The sequence below is a fragment of the Dendrobates tinctorius genome, unplaced genomic scaffold (assembly GCF_039654945.1).
Source record: "Dendrobates tinctorius isolate UK_male_01 unplaced genomic scaffold, ASM3965494v1 ptg000201l, whole genome shotgun sequence".
In the NCBI taxonomy this organism is placed as follows: Eukaryota; Metazoa; Chordata; class Amphibia; order Anura; family Dendrobatidae; genus Dendrobates; species Dendrobates tinctorius.
In genome coordinates, this window is record NW_027361868.1 from 6,571,772 (window position 1) to 6,595,456 (window position 23,685).

At 45.4% G+C, this 23,685-nt stretch overlaps 1 protein-coding gene across 1 annotated transcript in view; it reads left to right on the forward strand.

Moving 5' to 3' along the window:
- Nucleotides 1-23,685, forward strand: part of PTPN14 (protein tyrosine phosphatase non-receptor type 14) — a 95,110-nt gene that overhangs the window by 65,308 nt on the left and 6,117 nt on the right. Inside the window, exons 6-18 of the mRNA XM_073553360.1 lie at nt 1,439-1,509; nt 1,949-2,036; nt 3,558-3,646; nt 4,545-4,632; nt 5,481-5,563; nt 6,401-6,458; nt 7,711-7,777; nt 11,462-12,939; nt 13,744-13,881; nt 15,551-15,769; nt 16,705-16,833; nt 18,675-18,909; nt 19,015-19,178. Of these exons, the coding sequence (XP_073409461.1) occupies nt 1,439-1,509; nt 1,949-2,036; nt 3,558-3,646; nt 4,545-4,632; nt 5,481-5,563; nt 6,401-6,458; nt 7,711-7,777; nt 11,462-12,939; nt 13,744-13,881; nt 15,551-15,769; nt 16,705-16,833; nt 18,675-18,909; nt 19,015-19,178 (2,907 nt within the window). The remainder of the gene's footprint in view (nt 1-1,438; nt 1,510-1,948; nt 2,037-3,557; nt 3,647-4,544; nt 4,633-5,480; nt 5,564-6,400; nt 6,459-7,710; nt 7,778-11,461; nt 12,940-13,743; nt 13,882-15,550; nt 15,770-16,704; nt 16,834-18,674; nt 18,910-19,014; nt 19,179-23,685) is intronic.

Below are 23,685 nucleotides of genomic sequence, written 5' to 3' on the forward strand. Positions count from 1 at the left end.
TTAGGTTGATCGCTATATTTTAGGAGTCCACCCGCTCGATTTTACGAAACCTGTGAAGAGTTGCGTGTGACTTTCATGCCAAAATACCCCTTTAGACTCCATGACTTGGATGAAAATCGTGGTCTACACCCCCCCTTATAGTCCTGCCTCGAGATATAGTTTGAACACCATATTTGACAGCCGGACACCATTTTTCTTTTGCCACCTCAGGCTTTTTGACTTGGGTGCATTCAGTCTCTGCCACTTATTACCGGGCAGTAATTTTTTGGGTTCAAAACCAAATTTTATGAAGGCTGCTCAACACTTTCAGAAATCTGGGAAGAGTTTACATTACATGCCAAAAATACCCGTCAGGCACTGTGACCTGGGTGCAACTACCCCCTCCCTATAGGCAAGCCCCAATATTCTGGTAGAACGCCCTACACACACACACCATCCATTGTGATGACTTGGTAGTGGTCGTGGGAAGTTTTCCATGAGCGAGGCAAAAATTAGCGGAGCTCGCTCTGTAAGCAAAAGTGACTGAGAGACCACCAATTTTTTTGGAGACAAAAAGAAAAAGTTTTAGTTGCTTTTAACTTTCTGGCTGCTGTATTTTGCAGTGGAAATTTTCCTTGACGATGATACATCTGCTAGGAAGGAGCACAGTCTCTAGGAAAACAAAAAATGGCGTTCCTTGGTCCCCACACCACTGCTGTCCCTTCTAAGACAGTGCGAAGTTTCAGCATTGGCTCAAGTGGCGCGGCGGAGGCAGGTGTAACCCAAAAAGTTGTTTTGGCCATCGCTTACTTACCGTATGACCTGAGCGTGCTTGTGTATGGAGGGAGGGCGAGGGGATTAGTAGGAAGAACAGATGGCTGTTTTGGCTACTGTTAAAGGTGTATGGGAGCCCCTATATCGCCTTGTATTTGGTTTCCCAGTTGACAAGCCGCACTAGATGTATCTGGCTGTTGCTCATGCCCACACCTCCTCCATAGGGAGGTTTGGGGTTTTAGCCACAGCTAGCCTAAAATGGCGTCCAGGAGTAAAAATATGGCAAATATTCCAAAAAGAAACAGCTGTTGCAAAGTAACAATGTAAATATAGCTAAGTACCACGCACAACCTCTGTCCAGAAATGGCCCTGTCCTAGGAATAAAGCAGCCATGTTTTCACATTTTAGACATCCCATTTTAATAATACATTTTGCTTCCCCCCCCCCCCCCCAAGAAAAAGCAATTTTCCTTTTTTTTTTTTTTTTTTTTTTAAGGGCTGTGTCTGAAATAGCAACTGAGCTTCATTCAAGTGAATGTAAGTGTAGTGCAATACCAGACACAACCTATAGACAGTGGTGGCGCTGTAGAGCTCTTGTAAGGATAATGCTCGTATCATTCTAATGAACTGTTGATATAAAACCTCTACCTTACTAGTTTGGGTCATTATCTGTGGTTTTGTTTTAGAGCTGGACCAAAGACAAGGCTGTGCTGGATGATTTACTTCACAAAGTGGCCTTGGAACATAAAACTCTTAGGTGAATCTCAACTATTTTTATTTTTTTTCTTTATTTGGGTCTAGAATTGGCAAAAATGATATTTTTAGGTCAGTCTAATCCATTGGTAAATGTCTGACAGTTACTGGATTGGCTGGCTGTTTGATGTAGCAGATGTCAGGGGAAAGAATGATGGGGCATGTAGTATTGCAGCATGCCCAATCCTTTGTTCCAGAGGGAGGTAAGCAGCTGTTGTAGAAGTCTTCAGCATTTTATACTCCTTTTCTGCTTAAAAAGAAAATTAATAAAAGCCTGTGTTTCCCAACTTGCTGCATTATAAATGTAGAATGTGATATTGTATGCTGTAGCATTTTTCTTAAAGGCAACTATTTTTTTTTAAATTTTTTTATAAAAATTACAAATAAATGACGGTCAGGTTTTGGTTCTGCTGTCTTCAGTTCATGAACTGTTTATATTGTAGTGAGATACCTCCGGAAGAAGCAGAAATTCAATATATAAAGGAAGTGGAACATTTGGACGGATACGGGCAGGAGTGTTTCCATGTAAAGGTATTTATACTGGAAGAATAAGAGCGCTTGACTCTCTACTGACACCTGTCAGTCATTGGCTGTATTGCACACCGTGAAAATTTAGGGGATTGACGTCTGACTTTTTTTTTTTTTTTTTTTTTTTTTTTCAATGATAAATGGAATATTTTTCTACCATAGGTTGTAGTTTACAGTTTATCATTGAGATAAGTGAATTGGGGAAGATATATACTAAAATGTTTCTCCTGACTTTCGGATGATTTTTTTTTTTTTTTTTGTCCCCCTTTTTTAAATTAAAACTGGTGAACTTTGATTTCACTGTGGACTTAGTTCTACCCACTCACTAACCTCTGAGCTGTCCTTGATACAGAACCCAATTTAATGCTGTCTGATCTGACTTCAGTCACACACCTAGATGCATGCTGGGTGTTAGTTGCAAGTTCACCTGGAGAGGTGGATTCTCTAAGGCAAGGGTGACAAACATGCACCAAAGGCGATGGCACAGTGAACAGGTCTTGCCGAAATGTCACGTGGATCAGCAGGATATGCTGGACGGCAAGCAGACAAGCGAAGTAGGAAACGCCAGGAGACAGTCAGGATTGTAGACTTATAAAGGAACTGGGACTGTATAGTCCAAGACTTGCAGCAACCAAATGGTTAAAGTCTGAGTTGTCTCCTGTGAGCAAACAGATGATCTTTTGACAAGGAAGTAGAAAAGCAAACTAAACAATTCCTTACAGCAAAGAGACACTCAATGTAGCAGTGTTTTGTAGTGTGGTAGTGTTCAAAACACCAGAGAAGAGTTCTTAATGCTTACAGCAGGTAAATGGTTAATCAGCAGGTCTGAGTCAAGAAGTGAATGTATAGTACTGGATAAAAAAAATTGGAGTTAAGTGAAGCGAAACGCCAAAGCATACAGTAACTGAATACAAGGCTAAGGCTGGGTCCACATTGCGTTATGGGGGTGCGTTTGACGCTATGTAACAGATGTGTTAACGCCCCCATAGACTGCAATAATGTAGCACATCACTAACGCATGTCGTAAGTGGCATGCGTTGGCGATGTGCCGTCATTCTGTGACGGACCCTCGCATGCGGTCTGCAGCGTTCGACGGTCCGTCACTGCTAGCGCAGATGAAGCCTCTGCGCTAGCGCGATTGCATAGCATGATCGCGTTGGGGAGTAGCGTTAATGCAGCCGGTCAGCGCTATGTGTTGAACGGACTGCATTAACGCTATGTGAACCTGGCCTTACTGAGTACTCTGGGTCAGCCTTAAAACGCCTCGGGTGATGACACAGGAGTTCATTGGGCTACTTATGAAACCTGGCATGTACTACAGCAAAGGAGGGCATCCTTGGCAGAAGGGAGCAGGGCCCGGCCCTGGAGCTGAGACAAGTGAATAACGCATACAACACCCGGAGTGTCTTGTGCACACACTAGGGGCTGCTGTACTGACTCTGCGTCTCTTTACGTTAGTAGTCACATGTTACATTATTATCTATCCATTATATTAAACTTGTGCTACATTTTTTTGTTTTGTAGGACAGCCACAGCAACGACGTCAACCTCTGGATTTTCTTCATGGGGATCTTTACTGGAGACAGTCTTGGAAAAGCCACAGCCTCTTACAGGTGAGTGAAATAATGACTAAAGGTGTAGCTGTAGCGGGCGCAGAAGTTGTGGGCATCTCGAGGCCGTGGTGGTCGGGGGCAACATCTTGATGGCTGCGGCGGTAGGTTTGTGGGATTGTCGATTGTGAATATATCCCAATAACTGTTGTACTTGACCTAGAAGCTTCACGTAACGCCTCTGATGCTTCTTCTAGTTACGCACCCGCACCCTGCAGGCACGCTTGTCCCGCTCCTCGGAGGTCACAGACGGCTTATTATCCATTTTTCTATATTGTGGATGAGTGCTTCGCTCATCAGGAGCCATCCTATGGGATCACATGCACCCAAGAGTAAAGTGGTCATCTCTCAGATATGGTCTCGCTGTTCCTTGCAGTCTCCCGATATCTTTATAATTTCCGGTGAGGAACGCGTTAGGCCTCATTGCCGCAGGCATTACTGTCTCTTCCACAATACATACATCAGATGGATCCGTCCCATCCAACCCCCGGTGAGACCGTGTAAAGTAATGTTAGCAAGCACTATGCAGATGGACCGTGTAATAATTTCCCTGGGTGCGATGTCCCGGCGTGTTGAGCGTGTCGGAGGCCCGGCGGGCTGTAGGAGAAGCATACCCTGACCAGTCCTTTATCTGCATGCAGGCTAGAACATGGGTATTTTTTTTTTCTCTTAATCTCACCACTAGCAAGTGGATGAATAGCGCACTTCTGTGTCCTGACATGGTCGGCTAGAGATATGTTTCAGCCACGCAGAGATGAATAGCTCTTGAAAGCATCCTAATGGTAATCTGTCCCGCGAGCCCTGCCAAGCTGGAGGCTGGACGGGCAGAGATATTGCTGGCGTGACTGCGGAATGTCGGAATGTGAGTCTTGGCGGAGCTAACCTGAGATCTTGTCTCCAGGTGGAATGACATTGGGAATATCACACACAACAAGTCCGTGATTGTACTGGAGCTGAACAGAAAGGAAGAGAGCGTCTTTTTTCACACGGTACGTGAGTAATCTCCTTTCAACACTACCACCACCCCCCATAATGAACCTTGCAAAACAATAGATTCACTATCCAAACTTTATAATGTTTGGTATTATTACAAGATTTGTACTTCACTTGCACTTTACACCCCTAACTTAAAGGTTATGTCCGTTCTTGAGCAATATTTGCAGGTTAAATAAATTGACTTTGAGCTGCACTCACTATTCTGCTGGTGCAGTCACTGTGTACATACATTACTGATCCTGAGTTACCTCCTGTATTATACCGCAGAGCTGCACTCACTATTCTGCTGGTGCAGTCACTATGTACATACAGTACATTACATTACTGATCCTGAGTTACCTCCTGTATTATACCCCAGAGCTGCACTCACTATTCTGCTGGTGCAGTCACTATGTACATACATTACTGATCCTGAGTTACATCCTGTATTATACCCCAGAGCTGCACTCACTATTCTGCTGGTGTAGTCACTGTGTACATACATTACATTACTGATCCTGAGTTACCTCCTGTATTATACCCCAGAGCTGCACTCACTATTCTACTGGTGCAGTCACTATGTACATACATTACTGATCCTGAGTTACATCCTGTTATTTCTACATTTAGAGGAGGGATAACAGAGGAACAGCACATTGTATCATTCTGGAAAGAAAAAAAGATCCAGAATGATTTTTGGTGAATACAGCAATGTAGTAAACAGAGCGTACAGGTCTTCTATAAAAACTGATTTTATTTGATTTCTTTTTTTCCATTGCTCTCTGGGTGTAATCGATTTGGGTTTCATTCTGTTTCTTCCGCGTGATGTGATGACTTGCGCTTGTTTATCACCTTTCAACAGGATGACATTGAAAATAGCAAATACATCTCCCGGCTCTTTGCTGCTCGGATGAAATTCTACAAAGAACACAAGATCTGCACCGAGTAAGTGATCGCCGGGATCTTACGGTGATTTCTCATATCTGATCTGTTTCAGGACCAATCAATCGGATCAAGTAGGGTGTATGCGAATCCTTCCATAAGAAATAGTGGAAAGGGGTTGGCCCTAAAGTCTCCTCCATATGGGGTCCTCATCTTTTGGATTTTTTTTTTGAGACTCATTGTGGTGTCAGTCCTCTTAAAGTGCGGTAACAATAACCCTTCAGTAACCCCTTAGTTCCACCTTGCATAGTAATAATGCCTCATTTTAAAAGCCATAAGGTCCTCTACCACCTTTATCCCCTGCTCACCCCCTTTAAAGTTTGTATACCCTCTAATTCCAATCTCCTGACCTCCCCGTCCACTTTGAAGGCGACATAACCGCAGCATGTCAATTCTTTGTGCAGATCCGCAGCGGTTTGGCGCCTGCTCCATGACTGGTGTCAAACCGCACTAAATCCACAGATGAGCCGCAGGTCTTTTGACCTGCAGAATTACCTGCGGATTTAGACAAATCTGCGTGGGAAAAATCCGCAGCAGAATCCGCAACGTGTGCACACAGCCTTATACTCCTCCGTGTGACGGCGTGTCCCCGAACAGGCACGCTGCCTTGTTGAGCTAGGCAGGTAGTTGACATATGGAGAGCTGTTTGATAGGATGTAAAAAATAAATACAAATAAAATAAAAAAATAAGAAACCCCCTTTGATGGCTAAAGCCGCTCTGCTATGTGCAGACCCCAGCGAGGGACTCCCCCGTACCTCCGCTTCCTAAACCTTTTGTGAATGTTTTGATAGAAATAAAATGTTTCAACAAATGAATACTTTATCTTTCTGTTTCGACAGAGCGCACAATACACCCCCCACGGTGCGGAGACCCTCCTCCTGGGGAAGATCCTCCATGGTAGGTGACTGCTGAAAACCAACTGTAAAAGGGGGTTAAGGAGAGGACCCCCCCGCTATCACTTCTGAACACGTCTGTTTTATTAAACTCTTTTTATAATAAATGATGCTCCAAAATGATCATTTCATAGAATTCGGAATTGTCCGTTTCCTCTGTTGTTCCTCTGGGCTTTACGGTTTTCTTTTCATTCGGCATTGATAGGAATAAATGGTCTTATTTGTTAGGGAGTCCAAAGTGTCCAGGAGGAATAGCAGAGGAACAGCACAATGCAAAGACCCTAGAAAAGAAAAAAAGCTCCAAAATTGTCTTTTTTTTTTTTGGGGGGGGGGGGGGGACAATTGCTTACCAACAGACAAGACCACTCTAAGATATGGGAATAGAGTTGTTTTTTTTTTTGTTTTTGTTTTTCCTTTCTTTCATCCTTGGTTATCATAATTCTCTTTTTTTTTTTTTTTTTTTTCTTGTGCGCCAGACGTTTTCCCCTTAATGTTCCTTTGCTTTTGGTTTCACACATTCTGAGGTGACTGGTGGAAGATGAGCAGCTTTTACAAAAGAATATTTGTGACACTATTGTGAAATCCATACTGATTTTGTCAATACACTGTTGGGAGAGGTTTATACTACATGTGACTGTGGGCCTCTAGTGGTGGTACTAGGAATTACAGCCTGTCAATGGTTTTCCTAGTCTATGTCCCAATATATTGATGTTTTTATTTATCTTATTTTTTTCAAGAAATTGGGGAGATATATATATTCAACAAAACACCAACTCTGTGGTCTGGAAAAAGGATCCTCAGCTATCCATAATGCGTTAGATGTACCCAACTGTCTTTATCTGGAATGTGTATATGGATGTAATCCAGATTTTACGACATTAGTTACTGGATAACTCCTTTATGTTCTTTTAGAAAAGTTGTACACCTTGGGCAAATCTTTTTTTTTTTTTTTTTGCACCAAATGGCTTTAATAGGCGCTTTGTTTTCCTAAACATTCAACTTTAAATCCTTTCTAAATAGGCAGATAGTTACAAACCCTCTCACTGAATCCTCGCAGTGAGCTCCCTTACAGTTTCTCAGTTGACTCATTCTGCAGCCAGCAGTTAACAGCGCAACACAGAGGCTACAGGAGGGAAACATGGCATTGTAAAGGGGAGACATACTTTATGTGGGGGTGTTGAATTAGTTCATGTTCTGAAAAATGTAGAATTTTAAGGAAATAAAATGCTTTTCTTGCCTCTTTTCTTTCCAATCAGTCAAGGCCACAGTCGGCTGTATTGGCTCCGAGGCATATGCCCGGTAACGAGGCTTTCATATCTGAAGGTAAGCTCAGTCTGCATCATTAATCAGAATTTGAATTGAAATTGCAGCCCCCTACTAATGGTTATTTATTTATTTTTTTTAACATTTTCAAAGCGAGCTCTATACAAGCAAAGGTTGTTTGGTTTAGCCTCAGATCCTTTTACTATACATTCTCCTTAAATGAGTCACATTCAGCCGTTGATATAAAAAAAAAAAATTATGGACAAATACAAGGGCTATATTTTATTATTTTTTAATATAAATAATCTGATTTTTAATAATGTTAACTGATGTATTATGTTTCAGATTTTTTAAAATATCAATTTGATAAAACTAAAAACAATATAATATAAATAATCTAAAGGTAATGCTATTAATGTTTATAATTTTTTGTTTTTTAGTTTTATGAATAATATAACTATAAAAATATTATCAAGAGAATGATGGTGATAATATACCGTATACTCGTGTATAAGCCGAGGCACCTAATTTTGCCACAAAAAACTGGGAAACCGTATTGACTCGAGTATAACCTGGGTATGCATTGTCCAAACATCCCCATCCTTGTCTGCATGGCTCCTCATCCCTGTCCTTGTCTGCATGGCTCCTCATCCCTGTCCTTGTCTGCATGGCTCCTCATCCCTGTCCTTGTCTGCATGGCTCCTCATCCCTGTCCTTGTCTGCATGGCTCCTCATCCCTGTCCTTGTCTGCATGGCTCCTCATCCCTGTCCTTGTCTGCATGGCTCCTCATCCCTGTCCTTGTCTGCATGGCTCCTCATCCCTGTCCTTGTCTGCATGGCTCCTCTTCCCTGTCCTTGTCTGCATGGCTCCTCTTCCCTGTCCTTGTCTGCATGGCTCCTCTTCCCTGTCCTTGTCTGCATGGCTCCTCTTCCCTGTCCTTGTCTGCATGGCTCCTCATCCCTGTCCTTGTCTGCATGGCTCCTCATCCCTGTCCTTGTCTGCATGGCTCCTCTTCCCTGTCCTTGTCTGCATGGCTCCTCTTCCCTGTCCTTGTCTGCATGGCTCCTCTTCCCTGTCCTTGTCTGCATGGCTCCTCTTCCCTGTCCTTGTCTGCATGGCTCCTCTTCCCTGTCCTTGTCTGCATGGCTCCTCATCCCTGTCCTTGTCTGCATGGCTCCTCTTCCCTGTCCTTGTCTGCATGGCTCCTCTTCCCTGTCCTTGTCTGCATGGCTCCTCTTCCCTGTCCTTGAATGCATGGCCCTCCTTGAGAAAAGCATAAAAAAACAAAAAAAAAAAACTACTCCTACTTGCCTTCCCTGCGTGCCCTCGCAGCATCTTGTTCTGTCTTCCAGCAGCTCCTGCGGCCGAGCGATCGCTTGTCCCCGCTCATTAAGGTAATGAATACTCACCTCTCTACACTCACCGGGGACACAGGATCACTCGGCTGCAGGGGCTGCTGGAAGCTGGAACAAGATGCTGCGAGGGCACGCAGGGAAGGCAAGTAGGAGTTTTTTTTTTTTTTTTTTTTTTTTTTTTTTTTTTTTTTTTTTTTTTTCCAGCTGCTGAAGTGAATACTTGTTTCTCTTTAGCAGCGGGCACAGTTACAGCCACCATCTCCTGCCTCCTGTGACCCGCTGCTCTCCTCCCCGCCAGCTTCTGGTACAATGACTCGTAAGCCGAGGGGGGTGTTTTTCGCATAAAAAAAAAAAAGTGCTGAAAAACTCTGCTTAGGCTGGTTTCAGACTAGCGCATTTTACAGGCAGCGCACAGCGCTGCTAAGCCCCGCCCCCCCCGTCCGGTCATTTCCTCCTATCGCACACGGCTGCATGCGATCTGCGCACCCTATCTTTAGCATAGGGTGCGCAGACCGTGCGCTAGTAGGATTTTTGCGTGCGCTGCGCACTTTTGAAGGTGCGCCAAGCGCACCAAAATGCAACATGGTGCATTCGGCGCACCTTCAAAAGTGCGCAGCGCACGCAAAAATCCTACAAAATAATGAAGATAATGATATCGCTAGACTATATTTTATTGCTTATAGTTTATTATATTTAAACACTTGTTTTTGAGTATTTTTTTTCTGCAATTTTAATTTTATTAAACAATTTTTGCACAGTTTGGCTTTTTTTTTTCTCCTGCCCATTGCTCCTTGCAGAATGAGTGAACGGAGTTAGTAACGCCATTATCTGTGCTTTCCTGAGGACTTTGTGCTGATTTATGCCCCTATAAAAGATCAGCTGAACTTTGATGTGTTCTGTGGTCCTCAAACGGCAGAGAGGAGTTCTCAGAAGACAGAACTTACACACTCCCAGTCAGAACAAGCTGATGGATTCTTAATTAATTCTGCATCCATGCACACTACAGTGGATATAAAATTGATTTTTAGCTTAAATTACCGTATATATATTCGTGTATGAGCCGAGATTTTCAGTCCATTTTTTGGGGGCTGAGAGTCCCCCTCTGCTTATACGCGAGTCATATACCGGGGTTGACGGGGGAGCGGGGGTGTCAGGTCATACCACCCCCTACCCGGCGCGGTCTCTGCAGCCCCCCTGCTTCTCCCGGTCTCGGGCGCCTCCTTCCTTCAGCGGTCACATTGTACCGCTCATTAAAGTCATGAATATGCGCATATTTATGACTTGAATGAGCGGTACCACGTGACCGTTGAAGGAAGGAGGCGCCTGAGACCGGGAGAAGCAGGGGGGCTGCAGAGACTGCGCCAGGAAGGGGTAAATATAAGCTATAGTCATCTGTCCCCGGTCCATCGCTGCGCTCTGGTCTGTCCTCTTTCGTGTCCTCTGTCTGTGATGTTCAGGTCAGAGGGCGCAGTGATGTAGTTAATGAGCGCCGCGCCCTCTGCCTGAACGTCACTGACAGGACGCAGAAGCAAGGACAGAGCGACGCGCAGCCATGGAGCGGGGATCGGTAAATATCGCCAGTGGCGGGGTCCTGAGCCAGCAGTGACATCAGCACCTGTCCCCGCCTGCTCAGGACACCGGCACCTGGCCCCCAGCTACGAGAGGTTTTTTTTTTTTTTTGGCAGCAGCGGCATATGGGGGCATAATCTATGGAATATCTTATGGGGCCATAACCTTTATGGGGCAAGCATTATATGGGGTGTATTTTGTATGGAGCATCTTATGGGGCCATCATGAACTGTAGGGAGAATAATATGGGTCTCCTGATTGAATATGGATATTCAAAAACATGTAACCTACTAATGTCTCAATTAATTTTACTTTTATTGGTATCTATTTTTATTTTTGAAATTTACCAGTAGCTGCTGCATCTTCCACCCTAGGCTTATACGCGAGTCAATAAGTTTTCCCAGTTTTTTGTGGCAAATTTAGGGGGGGTTGCTTGTACACGGGTCGGTGTGTATATACGGTATATGTATCTTTTATTTATATCTTTAAATCGTGCTCAAAGAAGTCCATGTCCGTCAAGGCATGGGGCAGCCTAAGGATGTGGGTGGGGCTACAGTATGAGTGACAGTTCTGCATTTAGGTCTCTTGAGCCTCGCTATGTTCTCATTGCTGAGATCCAGCTGCTGTGGAGCATCTTGTAGACAATGCTCCCCAAGATGAATATCCCAACGATCCCTTATTACCTATAGGAGGCATAGACCTTTTTCTTCCTGCTGGAGGAGAGTTAATTTCCTCAATACATTGAGTGACTGTTTTATTTAATTATGGACTATTCCTGGGTATTTTAGCTATTAATAGTGACATTGTTTTCCCTTCTAGAGAGCATCTTGCACATGGGAGAGGATACATTTACCTTCCTATCCCAGAACAGCCTGGACAGATACCTAGACTATACCATCTTGAACGGCACTGTGCCGAACGGTAGCGTGTCAAGCACCCAAAGCATGACCTCTCTGAACCATTCCCAGAACTTCATCCAGGCGTCTCCCATGTCCTCCAACCTCAGCATCACCGGCAACGACATCATGAGGTCGGACTACATCCCTAAATACAGACATAGCGCCATCATTGTACCTTCCTACCGGCAGACCCCGGACTATGACACCGTAATGAGGCAGATGAACCGAAGTCTTCACCCACCGGACTGCCAGAGCCAGTCTTTACGAAACCTCAATATTGGGAACACACTTGCCTACAGGCATCGGGAGAACCTGGTGTACAGTCAACCTGAATTTCAGGACCGGCCTCCGTACATGATGTCTCAGTCTCCTTATGCTACTCAGTCCCATTTTGGTAACAAACCCGTCAACCAACCTGACCAAATGCCGCCAGGCCAGGCAACCACAAACCCTGCAAATTCCCAGTCTATTTCCCACACTGTCAGCACTCCAGAGTTGGCCAATGTGGCCCCGCAGACTCTTAGCGCTGCCCATATGCTTAGGAACTTTTTGTCTAGGCCTCCGCCTCCATACCCGCCACCCCGACCTGCCAGCAGCACTCCAGACTTGGCAAGCCATAGGCATAAACGTGTCAGCAGTAGTAGCCCTGATCTCGTAGCCAGAAAAGTTCAACAGTCTGTAAAAACTTTCCAAGAAGATAGCTCCCCTGTCATTCGCCAGTCCCTTCAGGAGGTCAGTGAACCACTAAAACCTCATAATCACCATCCGGCGATCAACAAGCGGCACAGTTTGGAAGTTATGAGCTACATGGTCCGTGGGATGGAAGCCATGGCCTTAAAATCACTTGCTGCTCCATTACCTCGGAGGAATACCTTAAGAGAACAGATGCCCTCTGAGGAAGCCATGCAAAAGGCTCACGAGGTCCAGCAGCTTCCAATGTACCACCACAAGAAGACCATTTCAGATGCCACCATGTTGATCCACAGTAGTGACAGCGAGGAGGAGGCTGAACAACCTGTGCCCCACACTTCATTTATGCAGGGAGTGCCCTATAATGTCCAGTTGCACGCTGCACTGGCGCGCATACCAAACAAGCCACCACCAGAGTATCCAGGACCAAGAAAAAGTGTCAGCAATGGAGCCTTAAGACACGATTCATCCTGCATATCTGCTGCCATTGCCAGAGCCAAGGCCATGAGTTCCCGGCCATCCCAGACTCTCTGCATGTCAAGGAATGACCAAACGCCTCTAAATGGAAGCTCCTTAGGACCTTCCATCTCAGAACCAGATCTGACCAGCGTCAAAGAAAGGGTCAAAAAAGAACCGGTGAAGGAAAGGCCGGTGTCTGAGATGTTTTCTACTGAGGATGCCATTGTGGAGCGGGAAATCTTAATGAGGGTTAGTGCAAATATTTTAAAATGGTAGCAGAATGATGAGATGATTTTCTTGAAGAGGTTTCTTCAACTTTCTTGTCTTGAGTTCCTCATTATTTTTAAGATATTTGCTTGCTGTCTGTGAAAGTGAGCATGCTCTTGTTTACGTTCAGAAGTGGTAAAACTACATAGATCTAGTCCAGATCTCAACCAAGAACTGGATAGAATTGCATCCAGTCTAAACAATGCTCTGTGAGCTAAACACAGCAGCTGCATAAATCTCCAGGCTCAAGTCAAGGTGGTTTAGCTCACACAGCATTGTATAGATTGCCCAAACCTATTTTGGAAACTTGTGAATCCCAGACGGTGGGATTGTCATGTATCTGGCATTTACCGTGTGTGTGTCCCTCCCCCCCCCCCATTCATTCATTGACTACCGGAGATAGACTCTTTGCCATATAAAGCTATCCTTGAATTCGAGCGATAGAATGAAGCTGGGGGTCGCACATCCACACTAACAGGACATTTCAGGATCGGTGTGGGGAGCATCAGCCATCACCGTTCCTGTGGAATAACCCTTTAAGTCCAAGTAATTTGAGCAGCCATCAATCCTGAAGCCATTCCCGTGCACTCTATACGATTAGCGTGTTCACACCGATCAGGAGAATGCAGTAAACACGTCTGCTCTCGTTCGCTCCCTTACGTCTGCTTTAGTTGTCAGCAGGCATTTTTATCTCGCCGCGGCATTGTTGGTTTTAAGATTAAATACATTCCAGTGTTTTGCTGGCACGGCTGACAAAGATGAAAACTTGTTTTGTCTCGCCAAAAGAACTTACAAAAGCCGGAGATGGCAGCCCTGGAGGCCCAGAAGAGACCCCTGATGTTGGCAGCGTTGAATGGACTCTCTGTTTCCAGAATTCCTGTGCCCGAAGACAGGCAGGATGACGTTGTGCCAATGGACGAGAGGGTAAGAGAACCTTCTCTGCTGCGTTTTTTTTTTTTTTTTTTTTTTTTGTTCTTTATTATATGTAAATTTTGTGACTTTAATTTCCTGTTACACCTTAAACTTCTTAGGCCTTGTTCATATTTATAGTGCCTTCACACCGGTGTGTGTGTGTGTGTGTGTGTGTGTGTATATATACATACACACACACACACACTAGCTATGAAACATTTTTATTGGTTATATGGTCTCCCATCCTGGTATGCATGGTACCCCTCATCCCTATAATGGTATGCATGGCCGCCCCCTCATCCCTATAATGGTATGCATGGCCCCCCTCATCCCTATAATGGTATGCATGGCCGCCCCCCTCATCCCTATAATGGTATGCATGGCCGCCCCCCTCATCCCTATAATGGTATGCATGGCCGCCCCCCTCATCCCTATAATGGTATGCATGGCCGCCCCCCTCATCCCTATAATGGTATGCATGGCCGCCCCCTCATCCCTATAATGGTATGCATGGCCGCCCCCCTCATCCCTATAATGGTATGCATGGCCGCCCCCCTCATCTCTATCCTGGTGTGCATGGCCGCCCCCCTCATCCCTATAATGGTATGCATGGCCGCCCCCCTCATCTCTATCCTGGTGTGCATGGTACGCGGCGGGCCCTGCCATGTCTCCTGCCTCGCAGTCCGGCCAGACACTCAGTCCCCAGGTCTGCTGCTTATGAGGAGGGAGGAGGATGTGGAGCAGCTCCCCTTCCCCTCCCTGATGTGCAGTGGAGACACAGGCCGCGCGCACTCGAGCTCTTTAGCCTGGCACCGTGCCACCCCCGGCAACTGACAGAAACTGACAGGTCAGTGTAGACACTAATGTGCAGGTCTCCGATGGGAGTGCGGCCAGAGCATCGCTTCCGGCGCCTGTTAGTGAGGGGTGCGGGTCACTGACATCATTGGGGAGTTCCCCATGAACCACACCACCATGATGGCGCCAGGTGATTCTATAACGCTTGGAGCGTCACTCTGCACTGCGCAGGCGCGTCCGTCACACTTGCGCAGTCCATAGAGGCTTCAGGCAGGGACGCTCCCACCGGTGTGTGTGTGTGTGTGTGTGTGTGTGTGTATGTGTGTGTATATATATATATATATATATATATATATATATATATATATATATATATATATATATATATATATATATATATATATATATATATATATATTTTCTGACAGTTTTCTACCCGTTGAAAACCTCTGCACGCTAGGCCGATACGAGCGTCTAAAAGTAATCAGATTTTTGTTAAGTTCTCAAGAACTTGAACGTTGATGGCCACTCTTCAAGGAAGTCGTCACCAGTGTTTGATCGGTGGGATCCAACCTCTAAAACCCCCAACTATCAAGACAAAGCTGCCGCATCTCTTATGACATCAGCACACACATTAGGGATGTGGCACTCATAAGAGCGTCGCGATTATAGTCTTTGTGCTAATTGAGTCATTTGAGGTCCCATCTACCAAACATTGATGGCCTATGTCAAAGCCATCCACTATTTGAATATCATGGGCTAATGGGAATGTGGAAAAGATTGGACACATCATTAACATCCAATACAATGACCATGGGACGACCAATATGTTAGCCATTGTAGTTCCAAGGGGACCAGTCACTAATCCGCCGTTATTTCCCTACAGTGTAAGACATTGCGAAGGAAACTAGACGAAGGGATGGTGTTCACGGAGTATGAGCAAATTCCGAAAAGGAAGGCGGATGGTGTCTTCACCACTGCAACTGCACCAGAAAACATGGAGCGCAATCGTGTCCCGGAGGATATTCCCTACGAAGAGAACAGGGTTGAGCTTGTACCCACCAAAGAGAACCCAAGTGGTTACATCAACGCCTCTCATATTAAGGTGACCAACAGCTTTATGGTGCACGTTTTTTAGACTTGGTGGTTCTGCTACTGAGCTTTGAGAGGTCATCCACTGTAGACAATTCTTACTGGTTAGAAGAAATCCTTAAAAATGAACCCATTACAAAGTATGGCCCTGAGACCTCAGCCCCCTTCCCCTGTGATCAGCTTTAAGAAATGTGGCAGTCGTTGCTCAATTGCCCTACAGTGTTAGCACAAGGAAACTAAGCACCATGCTCATTCATACTAATGGGTAATCGGTGAATACAGGACCAGTCTTCCAGATTGAGACCCTTTATAGGCGCTCTTCACTCTGGACAATTTTGAGGATCCGTCATTTATTGTCTGGAAGAAAGCACTTAAATACCTGTCACCAGTGGGGTAAAAATGGCCAATTTTCTTGCTTATTTTATTTCCCCCACACTCCTGATTATCTGCCGTTTTTTATTTAGTGCTAATTTTTATGGTCTTTACTAGTGGGGCGATGCTTATAGCATCCTCTGGGGCGTGTCTTTAGGCTGCTCAGCATTACTAAGTGGATGTGGCTCACCGGGTAATAAAGACCATAAAAAGTATCATTAAATGAAAAAAAATATATATTTTTAAAGAACACATAGAAGAACAGTGGAAATAAGAGTAAAAAAAAGGCCACTTTTGATGCATTAAAACCTATCCTACCTGGTAATTTCCAAATTCTAGCCTGTTGGGATCTGTAATATTTACATTGAAGGTGCTGTAGTGCCACTATATGGGCACTGGTGATGCATGGACAGAAGTGTCCTCCATTGCCACAGTCACCACACCACGGTAGATCCTTCCCTTGTTAAATCTAATTTCCTTAAGAGTATTTCAAAATTAATTTTCCAAGTCAAGCATCCTCTCAAGCATCAAGCGTGTCCTGATACATGATCTATATTATCTCGTTGTGTTGCACAGGTGGTCGTGGGTGACAAAGAATGGCATTACATAGCAACCCAAGGCCCCTTGCCTCACACATTTCCTGACTTCTGGCAGATGGTTTGGGAACAATCCATAAATGTGATTGCAATGGTGATGGCGGATGAGGTATGTATAGTACAGAACCATCCCATGATATATGTGTGTGGATAGATAGATAGCTCTGGTGACTCCGAAACATTTGTGTTTACAACTTTTTTAAAATAAAAGATAAGCATTTTTGCCAACTTTGAGACTTCCTTTTGTCGATTTGAGTAGATCGGGTCTCTCACTGTAATCATTTAACTGGTAGACCTATAAAATTACTTACAACTAGCAATTCCTAAGTTAAATGTGTGCTTCCCATAAATTTGTCTTCCAAGATCTGTGTAGAAGACACGGATCGTAGTGCAGAAAATGTCTTGTGCCACCGATTCCGCAAAGTAGACGCGGCTTTCTGTAAAACTCTGAAAAGCCATCCGCTACTACCCCTAATATGACGATAAAAGGGTCTACTGTGGTTCCGAGTGTTTGGAGACCCCCTTCCCATGTAGGACAGTAAAATAAAAATATTCCCTTCACTTCGCTGCCCACCTTTCCGTCATCATCCTTATTTCCATGATCCCTGAACCTCCACGTATTGGTATCACGGTGAGAAGAGGTGCAAGTTTTCTTTCCCGTGTGCCACATTGAGCCTCGCAGTTTCCCATCAATCCCCGTGGATGTTTTTGTGGATCTTCAAAATGCAACGGCTGCATCTCCGCATATTCCTGGTATGAGGTTTGGCCGTGCCGTCGTTGTGTTATGTTATTGCCTCACAATACAGAAATCTTATCGGTACCCAGAAATGCCGCGACGGCCTTTATGACGATGCGTTTCATGGGATGCCAAAGATAACCTGTCCGTTTCCAGTGCAAGCTGGGATCTAAGCTTTGTGTTTCAGCAGCCCTTTATTTTTCTTATTTCCAATTTATTATTTTTCCACGACCCGGTATGCGAAAATTTTGGATTTTTTTTTCCTCTGCATTTTTTAAGCCTGTTTTTTAAATGCATTTTTTTTAGGGCACAAGCACTGGGATTCTGCGCTTAAAATTTGCAATTGTATTTTTAAATGCAACTTTCTTTCAGGCTCCCCTCTAAAAATCTGCAGCACTTATTAAACAATAGGCATGAAGTTTTCAGAAAATCTATACAAAAAAAAAAAGTAGGAGGGAGGGACATGGCATTTGCACTGCAAGGGGTGATACCCATAAGAGAGACCTGTCCCTGTGTTTTTTTTTTTTTTTTTTTTCTTTCCCCCCCTCTATATTTACTTTATAGGTCAATGTTCACATGAAAAAAAAAAAACACAAAAAAGGCTACACCTAAACTACGCAGTTGCATCTGAGAGGGGAAAAAAGTGAAATGAAATCCTGAAAGAAAATTACACAAAAAAAAATTGTAGTTTATAGTGCCTTTCGTATTTTAAGCGCCTTATTGTGCAGCACGGTGGCTCAGTGGTTAGCACTGCAGCCTTGCAGCGTTGGAGTCCTGGGTTCGAATCCCACCAAGGACAACATCTGCAAGGAGTTTGTATGTTCTCCCTGTGTTTGCGTGGGTTTCCTCCCACATTCCAAAGACATACTGATAGGGAATATAGATTGTGAGCCCCATCGGGGACAGTGATAATGTGTGCAAACTGTAAAGCGCTGCGGAATATGTTAGCGCTATATAACAAAAAATAAGATTATTGAGGAATGTGGGAAAAACATTTTGTCCTAAAAAAAAAAAAAATCCATTCCCCCCCCCCCCCAAACAAAAATAAATTTAAAGAATTGGGTGTGAAAAATGACCACTTTTATTATTCCCTTACTTCCCACCTTTTATATCATAACATTAAAATTATGCATAATAACCAAAAATTCCAGCACCCGACATGGCTTCATAACGTGTAGCATACTTCCATTAATCTGCATCTGTATATCTCCTAGGAGGAGGCAAGAGCCAAGAGTCACCGTTACTGGCCTAAGCGGGGGGCCAAACAAAACTCTGCCACCTACGGAAAATTTAAAGTTACCACGAATTTCCGTACAGATTCTGGCTGCTATGCGACCACCGGATTAAAGATCAAGCATCTTCTGTCGGGTGAAGAACGGACTGTTTGGCACCTGCAGTTCACAGACTGGCCGGATCATGGATGCCCAGAGGATGGTCAAGGGTTTTTATGTAAGCATTCTGCTTGTTCATATGGATTTTTCTATTTCTTTTATATTTTTTTTTATTTTTTTTATTTTATTTTTTTTTATTAAATATATTTTTTATTACTTCCAGCGTACCTAGAGGAAATTCAGTCTGTGCGACGTCTCGCCAACAGCATGCTGGACAGTAGTAACCACTGCACCCCTCCGGTTTTGGTTCACTGTGGGGCAGGTGTGGGGAGAACCGGCGTGGTCATTCTCACTGAACTAATGATGCGTTGGTTTGAACAAAATGAGGTATGGTTCTTATCTGGGGGATGTTTACATTTAAAAAAAAAAGAAAAACTGTAGATCAGCAACATGTCTATCCATCCTGTGGTTTCCAGATTTCCATCACTTTTTCTTCCCGTTACAATTGCAATCACAGAGTGATCTATTTCATGTGTTTTTCTGTTAATTTTGCTGATTATGGCTTACAGCCCATGACAACCCAAAAGTCATTATCTCAGTAAATTGGAATACTTTATAACACCAGCTTGAAAAAATTTTAAAATCCAAAATTTTGTCCTACTAAAATTTATGTTCAGTAAATGCACTCAATACTTGGTCAGGGCTCCTTTTGCATCAATTACTGCATCAATGCGGCGTGGCATGGAGGCGATCATCCTGTGGCACAGCTGAGGCGTTATGGAAGCCCAGGTTGCTTTGATAGCAGCCTTCAGCTCGTCTGCATTGTTGAGTCTGGTGTCTCTCATCTTCCTCTTGACAATACTCCATAGATTCTCTATGGGGTTAAGGTCAGGCTAGTTTGATGGCCAATCAAGCACAGTGATACTGTTGTTTGTACACCAGGTATTGGTAATTTTGGAAGTGTGGACAGGGGCCAAGTCCTGCTGGAGAATGACATTTCCAGCTCCAAAAAGCTTGTCGGCAGAGGGAAGCATGAAGCGCTCTAAAATTTCCGGGTAGATGGCTGCGCTGACTTTGGTCTTGATAAAACACAGTGGACCTACACCAGCAGATGACATGGCTCCCCAAACCATCACTGATTGTGGAGACTTCACACTAGACCTCAAGCAGCTTGGATTGTGGCCTCTCCACTCTTCCTCCAGACTCTGGGACCTTGATTTCCAAATGAAATGCAAAATTTACATTCATCTGATAACACCTTGGACTACTGAAAACAGTCCAGTTCTTTTTCTCCTTGGCCCAGGTAAGACACCTCTGGCATTGTCTATTGGTCATGAGTGGTCTGACACAAGGAATGCGACACTTGTAGCCCATGTCCTGGATACGTCTGTGTGTGGTGGCTCTTGAAGCAATGACTCCAGCAGCAGTCCACTCCTTGGATCTCCCACAAATTTTTGAATGGCCTTTTCTTAACAATCCTTTCCAGGCTGCGGTTATCCCGGTTGCTTGTGCACCTTTTTCTCTCTCACCCATGACAGCACCACGGAGAGAGGGGATCCGCCCTTCAGGGACAGGAACCTACAGAAAAAGGGCAGTACCTCTCCTCCGCCTTCAGTTGGGTTCCTGTCCCTGACGGAGGGACCCACAGTACGGCGTACCTGTGAGGAGTCCGGGGCCGGCCTGTCCAGGTATCGGCAGCGGGGAGGCCCCTGTCGCGGCAGGTGCGGTGCCCGAAGCCGCCGGGGCCGATGCGGGCTGCCGAGTGAGCGGGGGGGAGAGACGCCGGAGTCGCCGCTCCGGAAAGGAGGTTGGGGCTCAGCGGGACCCGGTGGAGCATGGGCAGCGCCATGGTACGGAGAGTACCAAGATGGCCGCTGCCCCGGAAGTAGACCAACGACTTCCGGGTCCCGGAACCGGGCGCATGCGCAGGAGCGCGCTTCCCGACCAGCGCGTGCAGGGGGAGCGGTGACGTCACGCGGCGCCAAGTTTAAAAAAGGTGAGGTGCAGAAACTCCTGGCTGGAAGCGATCCTAATAATGGAGGATAGCGACCAGCAACAGGAGCAGCAGCAGCACCACCAACACCACCACCGACAAAAGGAATGAAACACAGTGCCGTTCCAGCAGTCACTCCACGCGGCGTAGCACATCAGCAGCGAGGAGCAAAACGCCACCAGGAGATCAGCCTATACAGGACCTGACTCCGTCTCCCGAACCGGTACCTGCAGCCGCGCGCCCTTTTTTGGGGTAAGTGATCTTCGTGAATGTCACCCTTGTAATGCAATCCCTCTCCCTTATTAGGGAAAGAAGAAGGCTAAAAAGAACAGGGAATGTCCCACTTGCGCTAAACCCCTACCGGTATCATGGGAGAAAAAACTATGCGAGTCCTGTACAAAAGAAATTGTTTGTCAGGAGACTCTGGATTTCGCATCTGACCTAAGGGCCGCAATTAAATCAGAGGTCCAGAGTGCCCTCGAATCCCTTAAACATAAGGATAAAACGAGGAAAAAAGACACGGTAGAAACCTCCCAGTCAGACTCTTCCACATCGGGAGAAATCTCGACTAAATCCTCAGAATCCGGCTCCTCATCCTCAGATGAGGAAACAGGAGGACGCCATTGTTTTCCCCTAGAAGAGGTAGACAAACTGGTGAAAGCTGTAAGGTCTACCATGGGGGTATTGGACCCGAGGCCGGATAAGTCAGTCCAGGACATAATGTTCGGGGGGCTAGGCCAGAAAAACGGAGAGTATTTCCGCTAAACGAAATCGTCAAGGGTCTAATCAAAAGGGAATGGGACAAGCCAGACAGGAAAAATACTACAGTCCCTTCCCTTAAAAGGAAATATCCCTTTGAGGAGGAGGCATCCACGTCTTGGAACAGAGCCCCGAAACTCGATGTGGCAGTCGCTAAAGCCTCAAAGAAATTCGCCCTCCCCTTTGAGGACATGGGCACCCTCAGGGACCCCCTAGATAAGGCAGATACCTTTCTAAAGGGGGCTTGGGAGTCTGCAGGCGGTAACCTCAGGCCAGCGATAGCGGCGACATGTACCTCAAGAGCCCTAATGGTATGGGTGGACCAACTTGAGAAACAGCTGAGGGAAGGGACACCTAGAGATAAAATTCTAGATTCTATCCCAGTAATAAGGGGAGCGGCTGCATTCCTAGCAGACTCATCGGCCGATTTCAGTCAGACTGTCGTCCAAAACAGCAGCACTTTCAAACGCGGCCGCCCGAAGGACACTATGGCTTAAAATTTGGCCAGGGGACCTTCAGACCAAAATGAAGTTATGCTCAGTCCCCTGTGAAGGAAAATTCCTTTTTGGGTAAACGTTGGATGACCTCCTCCAGAAAGCAGGGGACAAGAAAAAAGGATTCCCAAACTTAGGGCCAGCGGCATTTAAAAGACCCTTTCGGAATAGGAGGTTTTTTCAGAGAAGACCACCAAGGGAACAAAAGTGGGGATGATAAAAGAAGAGATAGAGGCTTCTTCTTTAATAACTCTCCCCGGGACAAAAAGCCCTCCAAGTGACAGTACGCCAAGGGTGGGAGGAAGGTTATTCTTTTTCCTTCGAGCCTGGAGGAGAATTTCAACAAACCCCTGGATAATAAACCTAATCCAGGAGGGCCTAAGGATAAACTTTTTCTCTCTCCCGCCTCAAAAATATGTAACAACGCCGCTGAGATCCAGCATGCGAGAACAGGAAGCGCTAGAAAGCGAGGTTCTAGGCCTAGTAAAAAAAGGAGTCCTCCAGGAGGTCCCCCTGCAGGATATGGGCAGAGGGTTCTACTCTCCTCTTATTCTAGTGACCAAACCAGACGGCACCTTTCGTACAATTATAAATCTGAGAAAGCTAAACAAATACGTCAAGAACCAGAGCTTCAAAATGGAGTCGATCAAATCTACCACCAAAGTCCTGTTCCCAAACTGCTACATGACGGTGTTGGACCTCAGCGACGCTTATTATCACGTCCCTATCCACAAAGACTCCAGGAAGTATCTGAGGTTAGCCGTCTCAATAAAAGGCAAGGTCAAAGAATTTCAGTACAGAGCCCTGCCGTTCGGAATATCGATAGCCCCGCGAGTATTCACCAAAATAGTAGCGGAAATGATGGCTCATATAAGGGAACAAGATATAATAATAATCCCGTATCTAGACTATTTCCTAATAGCGGGCAGCTCGGCTCAAAAATGCAGGGAACAGAGAGACAGGGTGATGAACACTCTACAAGACCTGGGCTGGCTTCTAAATCTAAAAAAATCAAGATTGGAGCCCAGCAGGGTACAAGAATTCTTGGGCCTAACACTAGACTCAAGCATTCAGGAGTGTCGCCTCCCAAACCACAAAAAGGAGAAGATCGCTCAAATTACAGCAAGAGCAATCCAAAATCCCTCCATGACACTAAGGAAGGCCATGTCACTGTTGGGTTCACTATCTGCCTGCCTACCAGCAGTTCAATGGGCTCAGTTACACACGAGAAATCTCCAGTGGGACGTATTGGCCAACCAGGCAGTAGTAGGGGGACACCTAGAGGGTCGCATTACCCTAAATTCAAGCACTATTCATTCCCTAGCTTGGTGGGGAAACCAGGAGAACCTGTCCAAAGGGATCCCCTGGGCACCAAAGATAACACACGTAGTGACAACAGATGCCAGTCCCACAGGATGGGGAGCGCACATGAACAACGAGGTGACTCAGTTCTTGATTTCCCCATTCGCTCTAAGCCTCCTCAAATCAAAAGGAGCTTCTAGCAGTAGGCTATGCCCTAACACACTTCCTACCCCTACTCCAGAACCACCATGTCCGTATCCTTTCGGACAATCGGGTCACAGTGGCCTATATAAACCACCAGGGGGGGAACCAGTTCCCGAACCCTAATGGACACATCCGCCAAAAT